The 13,668-nt window shown below is 43.9% G+C and overlaps 1 protein-coding gene across 4 annotated transcripts in view; it reads left to right on the forward strand.

The window, feature by feature from the left end:
• The first annotated feature begins 4,763 nt into the window (after window positions 1-4,763).
• The window catches only part of AXIN2 (axin 2), a 44,150-nt gene continuing 35,245 nt past the window's right edge, over window positions 4,764-13,668 (forward strand). For 2 of the 4 annotated variants that reach the window (XM_072645487.1, XM_072645490.1), the window contains exons 1-2: window positions 5,300-6,251; window positions 7,835-8,768. In XM_072645487.1, coding sequence (XP_072501588.1) covers window positions 7,942-8,768 — 827 coding nt within the window. In that variant the 5' untranslated portion in view covers window positions 5,300-6,251; window positions 7,835-7,941. Of the gene's footprint in view, window positions 5,193-5,299; window positions 6,252-6,731; window positions 6,876-7,834; window positions 8,769-13,668 lie in introns of those variants that run through there. The other 2 variants (XM_072645488.1, XM_072645489.1) reach the window with 2 other exon arrangements.

A 13,668-nucleotide genomic window follows, 5' to 3' on the forward strand; every position in this document is an offset into this window, starting at 1 on the left:
TTTTAATTAGAATTCTCAACCCTAAAATCCTGACTAATCTGGTTTCTCCTCTGGAATAGTTAAGGTGAGGTCCTGTCTAAAAGGAGGGAAATGAGGCAAATGATCTCTCAGGGACTCTTCTAAAGGATTCTTATTCTCTTAGATTTGTTTCGATTATGTATAGTTCCAGGAGAAAAAAAAAAAAGGACCACTCTTTGTTTTACTGAACTTGTCTCTTGTGAGGTAGAGTGGACTGTTCATTCTCTGTGGGGTGTTTTTTTCTTTTTTAAAGAAAAAGAGAGAATAGTGAGCATGTGCAGTAATCCATCACCTTGCTTTCCAGTTTCCAGGCAACAGTACAGGATTACAATTGGTCACATGATATATCTGCTGCCAAGGAGAACAGGGAAAAATGGAAAACCATATTCCCCTAAGAGAGAGGCTGGGTAACAGGTAGAGAAGGTTTTGGTTCATTCTGTGGCAGTATGAGCAACAAGTGATCAAGCGACCTCATAAATCCAAGAGGTCATATGTCTTTGGTACCAGCCTGTGGTGCTAGAATGATGGAAGAAGAAATAAATAGTAAACATTATTGAACTAGGTAGGTCAGTGGCTGGACAAACATATTTTCTGGAAACCAAATGCTCTGATGTGTTATTACTAAGAGAGAGGACTAGGTATTCATTCCTTAGTTCTCTTGCCACAAAACCATCAGGGAGTGAAAGGGAACCCTGTTTATAGTCTCTAACAACTTTCCAGACTGGACCCAGGGGGTGGAATAAAAGGCCTGTGGAAGCTATGAGAAGAAAAGGGAGAAACCACCCTTGAAGGCAAAGTGTCCGCTTTCCATTTTTAAAACCCTCTCTTTGAACACGGCCTGTTTTGATTTTGATTGGATTTTTCTTTGTTGAAGCCCTTTATTCTGTGAGAACCTAAACAAAAGGCATTTACTTACCCTTTTGTACCAATGCTCCTTGAGGAAATATGAACGGGAAATAGCTCAGTGCCTGGAGACCTGAGAGATGGCCACTTAAGTATATTTTCCCCAAATAAACGCTGATCTATGTCTTTGTTTTTATATCACATTCATTTCCAAATATTTTGCTTTCTCCTCTGCTCTCTTGTATCAAAGATCTTGTTTTTTTGATATATTGAGCAGAAGTAACTGACACATTGATAGCCTCTGACAGCACATACAGCATTCCACATTTATAATCACCCATCTCTCCAAGGAATTGAAGGAGGTACATTTTTCCATTTCTTCTCCTGGGCCACGTTTAGTTATTATAATTATACAGCATTTAGTCTGGTGTTATTGTTCTTTTCATTTACCTTGTTATAGTCATGAAGTCTATGTTCAGATTACTTCCCTCTGTATTAGCTCATTTAAGTCTTCCCATGCTTCTGTGAATTCTTCATACTCATCATTTCTTATGGTGCAATAATATTCCATCACATTCATGTAGTACAGTTTGTTTATCCATTCCTCAATAGAGGGGCACCTATTTTGTTGCCAGTTCTTTGCTACCACACACAAAAAAAATGGTACTTTTATCTTTGACCTCCTTGAGAATTATGCTTGGTGTGTGTATGTGTTCATCCTTCATTGCCAAAGAAGACGATAATCAGAGAAATAATGACATGACTTGCACTTGACTTTGTTTTGAGTGAGGGAGGGCTGTGCAGGTCACCAACCTCACTTCTCCTCCAGAGCCATCTGAATCCAGTGACCAGATATTCATCAGGATGACTGGAGATGACCCAGGATGAGGCAGTTGGGGTTAAGTGACTTGCCCAAGGTCACACAGCTAGTGAGTGTCTTAGGTGAGATTTGAACTCAGGAGGTCCTCCTGACTCCTGCACTGGTGTTCTGTCCACTGCATCACCTAGCTTCCCCTTCTTAGTTGTAAGATCTTTGGGTCAAAGGGTGACATTTTAATTATTTTTCCCCTCCCTACATAATTGCAAAGAGTTTTTCAGAATAGCTGGACTAAGTCATACCTCTATCAGTGGTGCAACTGAAATCTATGCAAACATGTAGCTCTCTGTATGAATTCCCAACCGGGTCATAAACTATGATGGGACAGAAGCTTGTATTATTCTCCTGAACTCCTTAAGAGCTAGTGTTGAATTCTGTCCTCACCCTACAGGTTTCCTCTTCTCATTCTCTCCTTTCCTCACAAATACATTTGTGTCTTCCCCATTAGGGATCCTTCAAGGAAAAAATCACTCATTTAGAGAATCCTCCTTTTGTCTTCAGATTCCATACACAAAACCCTATATCAAATTCATCTCAACAGGCATTAATTAAATACCTACTATATGCCTAAGCATTGTTTTGACAGACAATGAAAATAGTACTTGCCCTTAAGAAGCTAACATTTTGTGCGTGTGTGTGGAGGGGGAGGGTGGAATGGAGAGAATTGCTTATGGATAACATGTAGTTCTATGTAGATAGAAGTCAGTCTGCCAGTTTACCAGGGAGATCAAGGGTATTGTATGTGTTTTGAGGGTGGAGGTGACTTTATGGTTTCTATTTAGACAACAGTGCTTCTGGGGCCCCTCAGTCCCTTTTCTCCTAAAGACCAATCAGCTTCTGGTTAACCTCATCCTAGTTAGGCTCGCTAACAAAAATAACAAAAGAGGAGCCTTGCTATATGGAGGCTAAGGACACAGGGTAGTCAACTGGGGGGCGTTAGACCTTGTTGTTTTCTTATGCTTAGTTAGGTGGATAATGAGAGATCTGTACTTCTCTGTTCTTGGCAGGTCAGTGAGAGACATTTTTTGCAGCTGAGAAAAAAATACTTCTTCTGAAGGCCTAATAATAGGTTGTAGTAGGCACCTTTGCATTTTAAAGGGATTCTCATAAATTCAGTTAAGGAAGAAAGGCAAGGCGAAAAAAGGGACTTGAAGAATTGGTGATGTCAAAGTGTTGAGCTGAAAGTAATGTTGATTATATTGGGAAAAACTGCCACACAGAGCAGGCTGGAGTTCTGGTGCACACTGTACTTTAATTAAAAAAGAAAGAAAACTTACTAATTAAGTCATCACGTGACAAAGAGAGTTTCATCGTACCAGAAGGGAAAAAAAACCACCTCTCCCATCCTTAAAACAATTTTACTTAAATGTTTCTGGGCTTGTGGACTATTTTCTTCCCAGAGACAGGAGGTTATGACCATAGGTCTTTTGAGCTCCAGGATGGTGGGAAAATTAGAGAAGTTATGGGGGAAGAGGAAATTGAGACGTTTTTAAAACATCAAAACCTTGCGTCTAGAGAAAAGATATTTCATGTCTTTAATATTTAACACATGGGAGGATATGAACACCTTAGAACAGTTTGGTGGCCGCCAGACATAGACGGTGTGTGCACGTCCAGCTAATGAAAAGAGTCTTGGGACCAGAACAAGGGGTGAAGTTGCGGATTTTCATCTTAATTGGATTGGGAAATGCCTTCTAATTAGGTGTCAGGATTACTTCCCCCTCCTTCTCTAGAGCACCTAGGCATCTACTCACGCATCTCCTTCCCCTTCATCACCCACAGAGCCTGCTCAGTTGCATTACCCAGCTGCAATCGTAGTTGTGCACATAAAACTCATTCAAACTCACATGCATGCACACATCCTGGCATGTGTGTGCTCAGGCTTGGGCTAGCTGGAATCTCACCAGTACAACTCACAGGTATGAAACCACCTTCTCCAGTAAGCAGGCTAAAGCTCCCCAGGGAAACTTTAATTCAAAGGGAAGAGGAGAGGGAGGAGGCGGGGGCGGGGGCGGGGGCAAGTGTTTGATGATAGGGGGAAAAAATCGACTGTGGGGCTTGCAGTACTGGATACAGCCAGAATGCTACACAGAAACTTGCATTCCACAGTGCTGGGGAGAGGGGGTGGGGGGTGCACAACCCGGCGGTGGGGGGTGGGGTGGAGGGCGGGAGGAACGGAGAAAAGAAACAGGGATTTAAAGAAGTCAGAAACTCCAGTTGGGAAAGGAGAGAGGTCAGCACCGGAAGGGTTAACGTGGGCAGTGGAACGTGCGGCGGCTGAGGGCCGCGACCGAGACCGGGGGTGGTGGACTGGGGTGGGGGGGGCTGGAAGTGGGGGGGCCCTGTCCCTTTAAGGCACTGTGGGGATTGCTGGGCTAATATGATTGGGGCGGCGGGATCACTTACTTCTGACGCTCCAAAGCCTGGGGGAGTTGGCTCGAGATTGCTTCTCTTTGATAAGGTCCTGGTAACTTAGTAACAACTCCGGGGATTAAAAAAAAATAATAATCCATAAAATGGATGTAAATATCTGTATTCTGACTCTCTAAACTCCTTTGCAAAAAAGCCATGTTTGCATATATTAATGTGTATAGTAATGCATATGTAATATGCGATGGAATATCCTCATCAAAGAAACGTTTTGAGGTGGGGGGTTATCCAAAATTATAACACCTCCCCTATCTTCCCCCCCCCCCCCCCCCGTTCTCTGCCTGGAATTCAGGTTCTTGGCTGCAGTGAGGGGGCTGCGGCAGGAGGGGATCAAAGGATTGGGGTACCTCTCAGATCTGGAGGGGGTTAGGAAAGGGCTGAAGGTGTGTGGGAGAGTAGACGGAAAGGTGTGTGTATGTATATGTGTGTATGTATGTATGTGTGTGTGTATGTATGTATGTATGTATGTATGTATGGTGATATACTCCAGAGCTGTGGGTTAGTTGAAGGGGACAGGGGTGTTGCAGAAAGGCGCTTATCTCCCTTTCAGGACCGTGCTTCTCGGCTCCTGCCTTTGATGTGCACAGTTAAACCCACAGCTCAGTTTTTGTTGGAATAGCCCGGAGGACATTTGGTGCATGGAATGACTGCTGGAAACAAGACCTGTGTTGAAAGAAGGGGAGGGAGGGGGGTTCAAGGGGGAGGGAAGGGAAGCTGGGATGGTGGTGGAAGACGCATCGAATCTTTTGCATAAAAAGGGGTGGTGGAGGAGCGATCCCATTTATCCTCCCCCCCTTCTGTTAGATTAAAAAAAATTCATACATTACTGTTTAATTCCCACCCCCCTTCCTTACCACCAACACTCCCTGGCCCCCCCCCCCCCCCAAAGCTGCCCATGTTTTCTGATGCCTTCGCAAAGCTGGGCAGGACTGGGGTGGTTGGGTGCGGAACCCGGGTCCCGTCTAGGGGGCCCAGTACTAGGAGCCTTCGAGGTTTCGCGGTGGAGCAGACGAGTGGATCCACGGTAAGTTGCAAAGAATGCAGTGATCCCAGCGCTGGCCCCTCTCTGGAAGCCTTTGATGTGCTCTTGGCTGAGGCTTTGAAGTTTTTCAGGAAAGCTATTTCGGTGCTCGCTCCCAGGCAAGCGAGGAAGAGAGCCGCAGACTGCGGAGGGGAGGAGGGGAAGGTTGGGGGCTGTAGGAGTAGATTCTCTAGGAGCCCCCCCCCCCCCAGATTCATGATCCTAAAGTCTAAAGATCTATGGCAAATACTTATCCAAGCGGGGAAGAAGTGTGTGTGTGTGTGTGTGTGTGTGTGTGTGTGTGTGTGTGTGTGTGTGTGTGTGTGTGTGTGTGCGCGCGCGCGGGCGGGGGGGAAGGGGGAGGTAGGGAGAGATCTTTTTGTGGTCTGATTATTATCATTATTATTTATGTGTGCGCGCTCCACCCCCCTATCCCCCCCCCCCCCCCCGCGTCTGCGTGTGTGTTTGGTAGGTGAGATGAAAGGATGGCAGTTCTTGTACCCCTCCACTCCTCTCTTACCCCCACCCCTTTCCCCTCCTCCCTCCTCCCCCTCCTCCAGCTACTCCCTGTGAAGTCCTAAGGGGCCCAGAGAGCTTAGTTAGGGGGTCAGTAGTTGCTTAGGACGCGAAGGAAGCAAGTGGCTTAGGAGTTTACTGAGGTTTTTTTCCCCTCACTCTCCTTTTCCGCCTTAGATCTCTAGCCTTTTTTTCCTTTGGTTTTGTTTTGTTTTTGCAGAGAGGGAAAAAAAAGAAAGAGAAAGACTACCAGCCCCGTCGCCATTTCTGGAGTTTTATTATTTTTTTCCTTTAATTTAATGTGTGTGGGGTGGTGTTTAAGGATTGGTCCTTTTGAAGATTCTTCTTCTCGTCGCGGCCCCGGTACCCTGGCGCCGGGTGGATTGTAAAGACTGCTGCTGCTTCCCCTCCTCCTCGTGTCTTTGGTTCCGAGGGGAAGGGGTCCGGTTGCCCTTTTTTTTCTTTTTTTGAGTGGGAAGACTCTACCTGGGGAAACCCTTCTTGGAGGAGATGAGAACCCGGCTTCGCAATGCCTTCGCCTTTCAGGTATATCTGCTAGCCAACACTTGGATTTAACCTCATTTTCTTTTCCACTGCCCTTCTGCCAGCTGCTCTCCCACGCCCCGGCTTCTTTCGCCCCTTTCTTCTCTGCCTCCAACCCTCCTGTAGTTCCTGGGACCGCTGATCTCCAGATCAGATGGCTCAGGTTGCGGGACTTCAACGTCCTGGGACTCCCCTCCCCCAACCTACTCTTTGGTTTTCTGGATCGCAAACCTCCCCCAAGGTATGGCTGCGGCCGTGGGGTTCCTACGTCCTGGATCCCCTCCGACCCCCTCCCCCACCCCCCGTCGCGCTTTGGTTCCCAACACCGCAAACCTTCCCCTCAGATGGCTGAGGCTGTGGGGCTCCTACATCCCAGACTCCACCCCCCCTCCCCGCTCCACTCTCCCCCTCCCAGTTGGGCTCCAGCTCCGGCTTCTAAGCTTGGAGGCTCTCATGTGTACTGGGTCGGTCTGTTGGAGGATTTTCTTTATTTTCTTTTTTTGGCGGGGGAGCCAAACTAGGTTGATGCGGAGCTTTTGGTTCTTCGTGCAAGGCTACAGAGAATGTCTCCACCCCCTCCCCTTCTTTGCTTCTGACTTCTTCATTCTTCTGTTCTGAGGGGAAAAGGTGTGTGCTTTGGGTGGGAGGGTGGGAAGGGAGCAGAGCCGCTTTGGCTCTGGAAAAGTTTGGGGATCGGGAGGTAGTGAGTTGGTATGCTCTCCGGTGTGTGCCAGGGTGGGGTAGGGGGAAGTGGGCGGGAGCGGAGGGCGCTGCAGGTAACTGTTTGTCCCTTAAGGGCTTAAAGTATCCTTCAGGTTTCAGTATCCCGGGCCGTGGTGGACATTTTAAAATCAAGGTTTAGAAGCAGCTAGAAAATTGAATCTTTTTGGCTTGGAGTAGAGGGGGGTAGAGTGGGGAGGGTCCTCAGGCAGCATCCACGATGTATGTTCCGTGCACAGCAGCTTCAGCACTGGGCTGGGAGTGCTCCTTTCTGGGGATCATAATATGAATTTTTAAGGAGTGAGAAAAGAGAGAGAAGCGTGGAGAGGAAAGGAAAGGGGGTGTGGTGGTGAGGAATGGGAACCATATGCCGGAGGAAGAGCACATTTCGAGTTCTCTGTAGCCAAAGCCAAGTTGGGGTAATTGAGCGAAATTGGTTTCACCTGCCAGCGACCTGCGACTTCAGCTTTGGGTCTCTGGGATGTTATCAGGACTGGGTAGAGGAGGAAGAAGGAAGGAAGGAAGCAAATGGCCGGGAGACACGGCTCTTTGCTGTGTGGGGTTAGTTTGATGGAGTGTATTTATTGAAGGTTATTTCTTCAACCCTTTCTGTCTTTTTTTTTTTTTTAAACCTCCTAACTGGAAAAGTGTGCATGGAGTTCAGGTTTCTCTTTTGAAACGGTGTATCTGATACTTTTGATTAGCACATTGGAAATAGCTGGTTTGCCTGATTTGAATGTGAGGAGTTGAAAAGCCTGTTTACTTTCTCGCTTTGATGTTGGGTGGATCTGGTTTTGATTAGATCAATACTCTTTTCTCTCTCTTCCACCACCCCTCCTCCCTCCCTCCCCCTTTTCCCTTTGCAGAGAGAAGGTTCAGAGGAGCCTTTGCTGACTTGAGTGAGAAAGAGAACACGCTGATTGCTTAGGAGAACTGGAAGAGGAGAAGAAACTGTGAGAAACACTCCATCACCATGAGTAGTGCTATGTTGGTGACTCATATCTCAGACCCCAGCAGTAGCTTCAGAGAGGACGCCCCTCGACCCCCAGTGCCAGGAGAAGAAGGAGAGACACCACCATGCCAGCAGTCTATCCACTTCGGTCAGGGCAAGAGCCCAGTCATCAAAACTATGCCTATCTCTTCCAACACTAGGAGGAATGAAGATGGCTTGGGGGAGCCTGAAGGCAGGGCATCCCCAGACTCCCCTCTGGCCAGGTGGACCAAGTCTTTACATTCCTTGTTGGGTGATCAGGATGGGGCTTATCTTTTTCGGACTTTCCTGGAGAGGGAGCAGTGTGTGGATACCTTAGACTTTTGGTTTGCCTGCAATGGATTCAGGCAGATGAACCTTAAGGATACCAAAACTTTAAGAGTAGCCAAAGCAATTTACAAAAGGTACATCGAAAATAACTGTATCGTTTCCAAGCAGCTGAAACCAGCCACCAAGACTTACATAAGAGATAGCATTAAGAAACAGCAGATAGATTCCATCATGTTTGATCAAGCTCAGACTGAGATTCAGACAGTGATGGAAGAAAATGCCTACCAGATGTTTTTGACTTCTGATATATACCTCGAATATGTAAGGAGTGGGGGAGAAAACTCAGCTTATATTAACAACAGTGGGCTTGGGAGTTTAAAGGTGGTCTGTGGGTATCTTCCCACCTTAAATGAAGAAGAGGAGTGGAGTTGTGAAGACTTTAAAGGCAAGGTTTTACCTGCAGTGATTGGCCTGTCCAGCAAAACTCTAAGGGCTACAGCAAATGTGAGGTCCACAGAAGCTGTCGAAAATGGATACAGGTAAGAACTTTTGGGGAAGAGTGACTTTGTGAATGTTTTATTTTTAAAAGAGGCATACTGAAAACCCTTTCTGAAGTAGGATACATATTCTGGATCTTACACAACTTGTCACCAGCACCTGTAGAATGGACTAGGAATGAGCGCCTCCCACCATAAGGAGAAAACACTGTCCCAAGGATTTGTTGAGTCATCAGCCTGTTAGCAATCAGCTCTGATCTTGTTCAACTTTGATTAAAAGAGGGTGATGAAGTTTGAAGCATGAAACCTACCAACCTCAAAAACTCTTGAGCAGTAGTCATTTGTGTGGGTTAGCTCTTTCACTGCTGGAGTTTAGAGTTGAGTGAGAGTAAAGCATTTTTTAAAGGCCTCTGAATCACCAAATCCACTATGCCAGTATTTGTGGAAGAGGTCATTCGTTGTCCATCTGTATGGAGTTTAATTATGCAAAAAGGGAAGCAGCTGGTGGCAGAGCAAGAAATAACACATACACTTAACATTACTTTGGTTAAACCATATAATTTGAACTTTCACGTTGGGTTTAGAGCCAATAGACTGGCTTAATGTTAATAGGTAACCGAGATTGTGGCTCATTCATGTTGAATTAGATACTGCCTCAAAATAAAATTCTGAATATAGAAAGCCTTCTTATATTTTCTTTGCTTTTGTTTTCTGATGATATATTAGCTCAAGTTGTTTGTTTTTTCTTAAAGTACTTGTGAATTTGAAGATTGTGGTTTAGTTCACGAAGTGTGGGTGCCTCTGGAGGACTCTATTGATTCTAAAGACAAATAGTCATTTAGAAAATGGCCAAGTCTTTTAACATACTTTAATCTTTGGAACAGCTTCCATACTACCTGTTCAAATGACGTCTACCTATGTGTTTTTTTTTCTTTCCTCTTTTTCTTTATCTCCCAAGTGGCCTTTGTGAAAGTTAATCGTGTAACTTTAAAGTATTGTCTCCAGACTCAAAAGGGAACAGGAGAGAGTTAATTTCTTTACATAGTCCCTTATGTAGTCCACAAAATTGTGGAATTTTTGACCTTCTGGGTCTGTGCTCTGGGCTACTGTTTCCATTCTAGGTATTTAATTGTAACCATTGTTGTGTTTTTAGTGGGATGTGCTTGGGAACTAATAAACAGGTAAACTAAATGATGGATTAAAGAATGAAGAGTGTAGAGAGTACAGCAGTGTTTAGTTGCTGTTCCTACAAATACCAGGCAATTACCTTGAGGAGCTCCTTGTCAGTTACCTATTACCTAGGTAGACTTTGTTGGGGACAGTACCATGTCATGTCAGGAGCTGGTGTATGTCAAAAATAGAAAATAAAGGATCCTCTTGTTTCCCTTCCTTCAGGATCTTTGAAGAATATTTTTTCTGGATGGTTGTCATTGCCAAGGTGATTTAAGACCTCTAGGGTACTGCCCATGTGCTGGTTAAATCTGTCATCCCGTGGTACCATATTCAATTAGGTAGTCTTGTACTGTCACTTTTAAGGACTTGGTTTTCTGCCTCTGAGTCTCAGCTCGCTTACCATTGAGAGGCCTTAGTTGGTTTGTTTGTTTTTTTGGTATTATACCTTTGTGTGTTAATCCCCAGGTGGTCTTGTCAAGTCCATTTGAGAATGATTGGAAAAGACTAGTATAACTATGTAGTCTTAGTATTTAAACTCATTGAAGGCAGGTTGTGACCTGGTAGAGTCTAGCCCATTGTGGAGATGCAATATGGCAGGTTCCAGTTGGGTTCATACGTTTAGTTGGAATTAATGCTGTGAAGTGTTGAGTGGGAACAGGAAGATCCTGGTCTGTTTATAATGCATCTAGGGCTGCCTTCTGTCTGAGTTATGGGGTATGGGAGTTAATACATTGTCTTATCAAGTTTTTCCATGACCCTATTGATTTTTCTTGTCTGTATTTACAAATCACTACAACCCTCCCCTTCTTGAGGAGAGGTATTTTACATATCTTCAAGCTACATTAGGCTACTTTTTTTCACCCCTCAGATTCTTGTCATTGTCAGAGATTCTGATGACCCAAACTTGAACTGTTCTATCTTGTCTAAGGATTGTTTTTGTTTCGTTTTGTTGATGGAGACCAACAGAAGAAGCTTCTCTCTCACTACAGATGAGTGCCACCAATGCAGAGTTTAAGTGATGTTCCTGGGGCATATTGAGGTTAAGTGACTTGTCCAGTATGTGTCAGGCAGGACTTGACTCCCAGGCCAGCCCTACACTACATGACCCATCTGAAACATTAAATTATCTTGACATGTCTTCTTATGCCTTGGATGTTGGGTGACAAACACATGTAGAATTTCCCTTTTTTTCTTTTTGGACTTAGGTAAATCTTTGGACCATACTAGAGTTTTGGAAGGTCCTCTCCCCACTCCACTCCCATATTTATAAAATATAAAAACTATCCCAAGGCCTAGTCAAATGTTCATAAATAAGATAGTCCAACTTCATGCTTGGTTTCATAGCCCTTCTAGCTGTTTCCCTATGCACTGTTATGCCTAGAAAAATTATGATTGGCATTTATCTTGGTGTTTAAGGTTATAAAAAAATGCTTTTTCTAAATTATGTCTTCTGAACCTCACAACCCTGTAAGGTTAAGGGCTACAGATAATACCTGTCTCTTTAAAGTACTTGTTGATAAATGAGAAACTGAGGCTGAGAGGCTAAATCTAGTAAAGGTGTGAGATGGGATTTTAACCTGGGCCATTTTAAACTATTTATAAACTTCCTGGTTCCATTCACTTTAATAATGATTAGATGAACAAAAATGGTCCTCTTGGGAAAGAAAACAGTAGCTATAAATATGGTTGGGTATTTTGTTTTTCTGGGAAGTATACATAGTAGATGCTCTGAGTCACAATAACTTTTGGTAGAACTGTTCTTTAAAACAAATGACCTGCTATACTACCATATGTGCTAGTGGAAGTTCTATGGAATTAGGGGCTTAGGGTGATGCATTTATTTTGGTAAAGAGCATCCAGAGAGAGTTTAGTTTTAGGTACAGATTTCTATCTCTACCAAAGAGCACTCCACTGTATTCTTTCTTTTAGAGTGCTGCTTTGGCAGTGTTTGTATATTCCTCTCCAAGGTAGACTCATCTGCCTCCCATTAAATCCTCTGTTCTAACATCAGTGAGCTTGGCCTTCCTTTGAAATAAGTTGGGCCAAGCAGATGGCCCTCTACTGGCTCAAAGTGCTTCCTGTCCTTTGAAAGAACTCACTTGATGAGGCCCGACTTGTGTGAAGCTATATTGGAACCAAGTTTGGCTTCAATTATCCTAGATGCCACAGTAAAGCTATGCTAGGACCAGCATTTCATGATTTAAGTTAGAGAAGAGGTCCTCTGACTGCCTAGTAATCTCTAAAATATATTTGTTTGTGTATTTCTCAATAACCCTAATTGTCCCCTGATGTGTGAATCCAAGAATATATTGAATGCAAGTTAGTGTGGCCTCAGGAAAGAGGGAGTGTGTCTGCTTTTATGCAGCAGTCTTGTTCAATTGTTAGAGTGGCTGCTAGAGAGCCCTAAATTGACAGGGAAAGATTTATAAACAAATACTTTAAATTGCATTGGTGGCCATAGGGGATCCAGAAAGGCCAACTCTATTGTCCTGTCTTTGTAAGGGGGCCTTTGCCATGGCCAGTGTATGGAAAGCAACATGCTGTGTGTCATGTTGTCAAGATAAGAGATAAGAATGGTCTGAAAAAAACAATCAGACCTTCTTGAATCTCCGGAGCAACTGCCACCTGACAGCTGAAACCACTTTGCATATTAAGATTGGAGATTGAGTTGAGTGTGCAGTATGAAATTTGCATCATGGGCTACCATTTTCCATAGGAATTTAAAATCCTTGCAGGCAACTTGATGCAAAGCAGCACTGGAGAGAAACAATCAACCCATCTGGGTACAATTACTGTAGCATGGTCAAGTTTTCTTTTTTTTTTTCCTTAAAGTAATTACAAGAAAACAGCCCTAATCAGTTTTCTTAAAGTATGTGGAGATTTCTGCAAAGTTCTGCGTTCTTAAAAACTGAGCTCACTTTTCTTCCCCCCTGTCCCAACCATCTTGTTATGATTATAGAAAAATTCCAATACTTTTTTATTCCAGTTAACCGAGTTAGGAGCAATATACTCCCATTTTTAATTCCTGCTCAAACAGTAGTCTAGTTTTTGGAAGTGAAAGGACGAGGGGGTTTGTTTTAAGAAGTCCATGTGTCAGTTCTCAGCGCAAAACTTTGAGTAGTTTCAAACGTGGATGAGTGAACATGTGATTTTAGTCAAATGGTCTTGGATGAAAAGGGGGGAGCAGTGCGGCAACATCTCAAAGAGGAATTTCTTGGGTGAAGATTGATTAAATGTAGTTTCTACTGTTTGGTTGGAAGGTAACCAATCGAAAATGACTAATTGCTGATCTATTAATATGACAGTGGTGACAAAAATATAGGGAATAATAAGAAGGTATTTAAGAGCCACTTATGGCAGGCTTGGCTCTCTGGATACCTGTTGTTCATCTTGAGACTTTTTAATAAAGGACAAGACCCAGTGTGCTTTCAGAGTAAGTGCTAAAGGATTGGGACTCTAACATTTACAGTAACATTCCCAAAGTCTCTCAGGGCTATATAGGACCATACACAGAATAGAGACTCACTAAATTTTCATCACAAAGTGCTTAACAATGGCAAGAGATCATGGGGATTGTGTGGGACACCCGTGGAAACTGAGGCAAGAGAAATGCCTCAGCATCACTGCTGAGACTATTAACAGTTGACATATATAGTACTTTTAAGGTTTGCTAAGCACATACTTATGTTATCTCATTTGAGACAACCCTGTGAAAGTAAATGCTATGGGTATTTTTTATCCATCTTTCAGGTGAGAAGATTGAAACTAA

Source organism: Notamacropus eugenii, chromosome 2 (genome assembly GCF_028372415.1).
Source record: "Notamacropus eugenii isolate mMacEug1 chromosome 2, mMacEug1.pri_v2, whole genome shotgun sequence".
Taxonomy (NCBI): Eukaryota; Metazoa; Chordata; class Mammalia; order Diprotodontia; family Macropodidae; genus Notamacropus; species Notamacropus eugenii.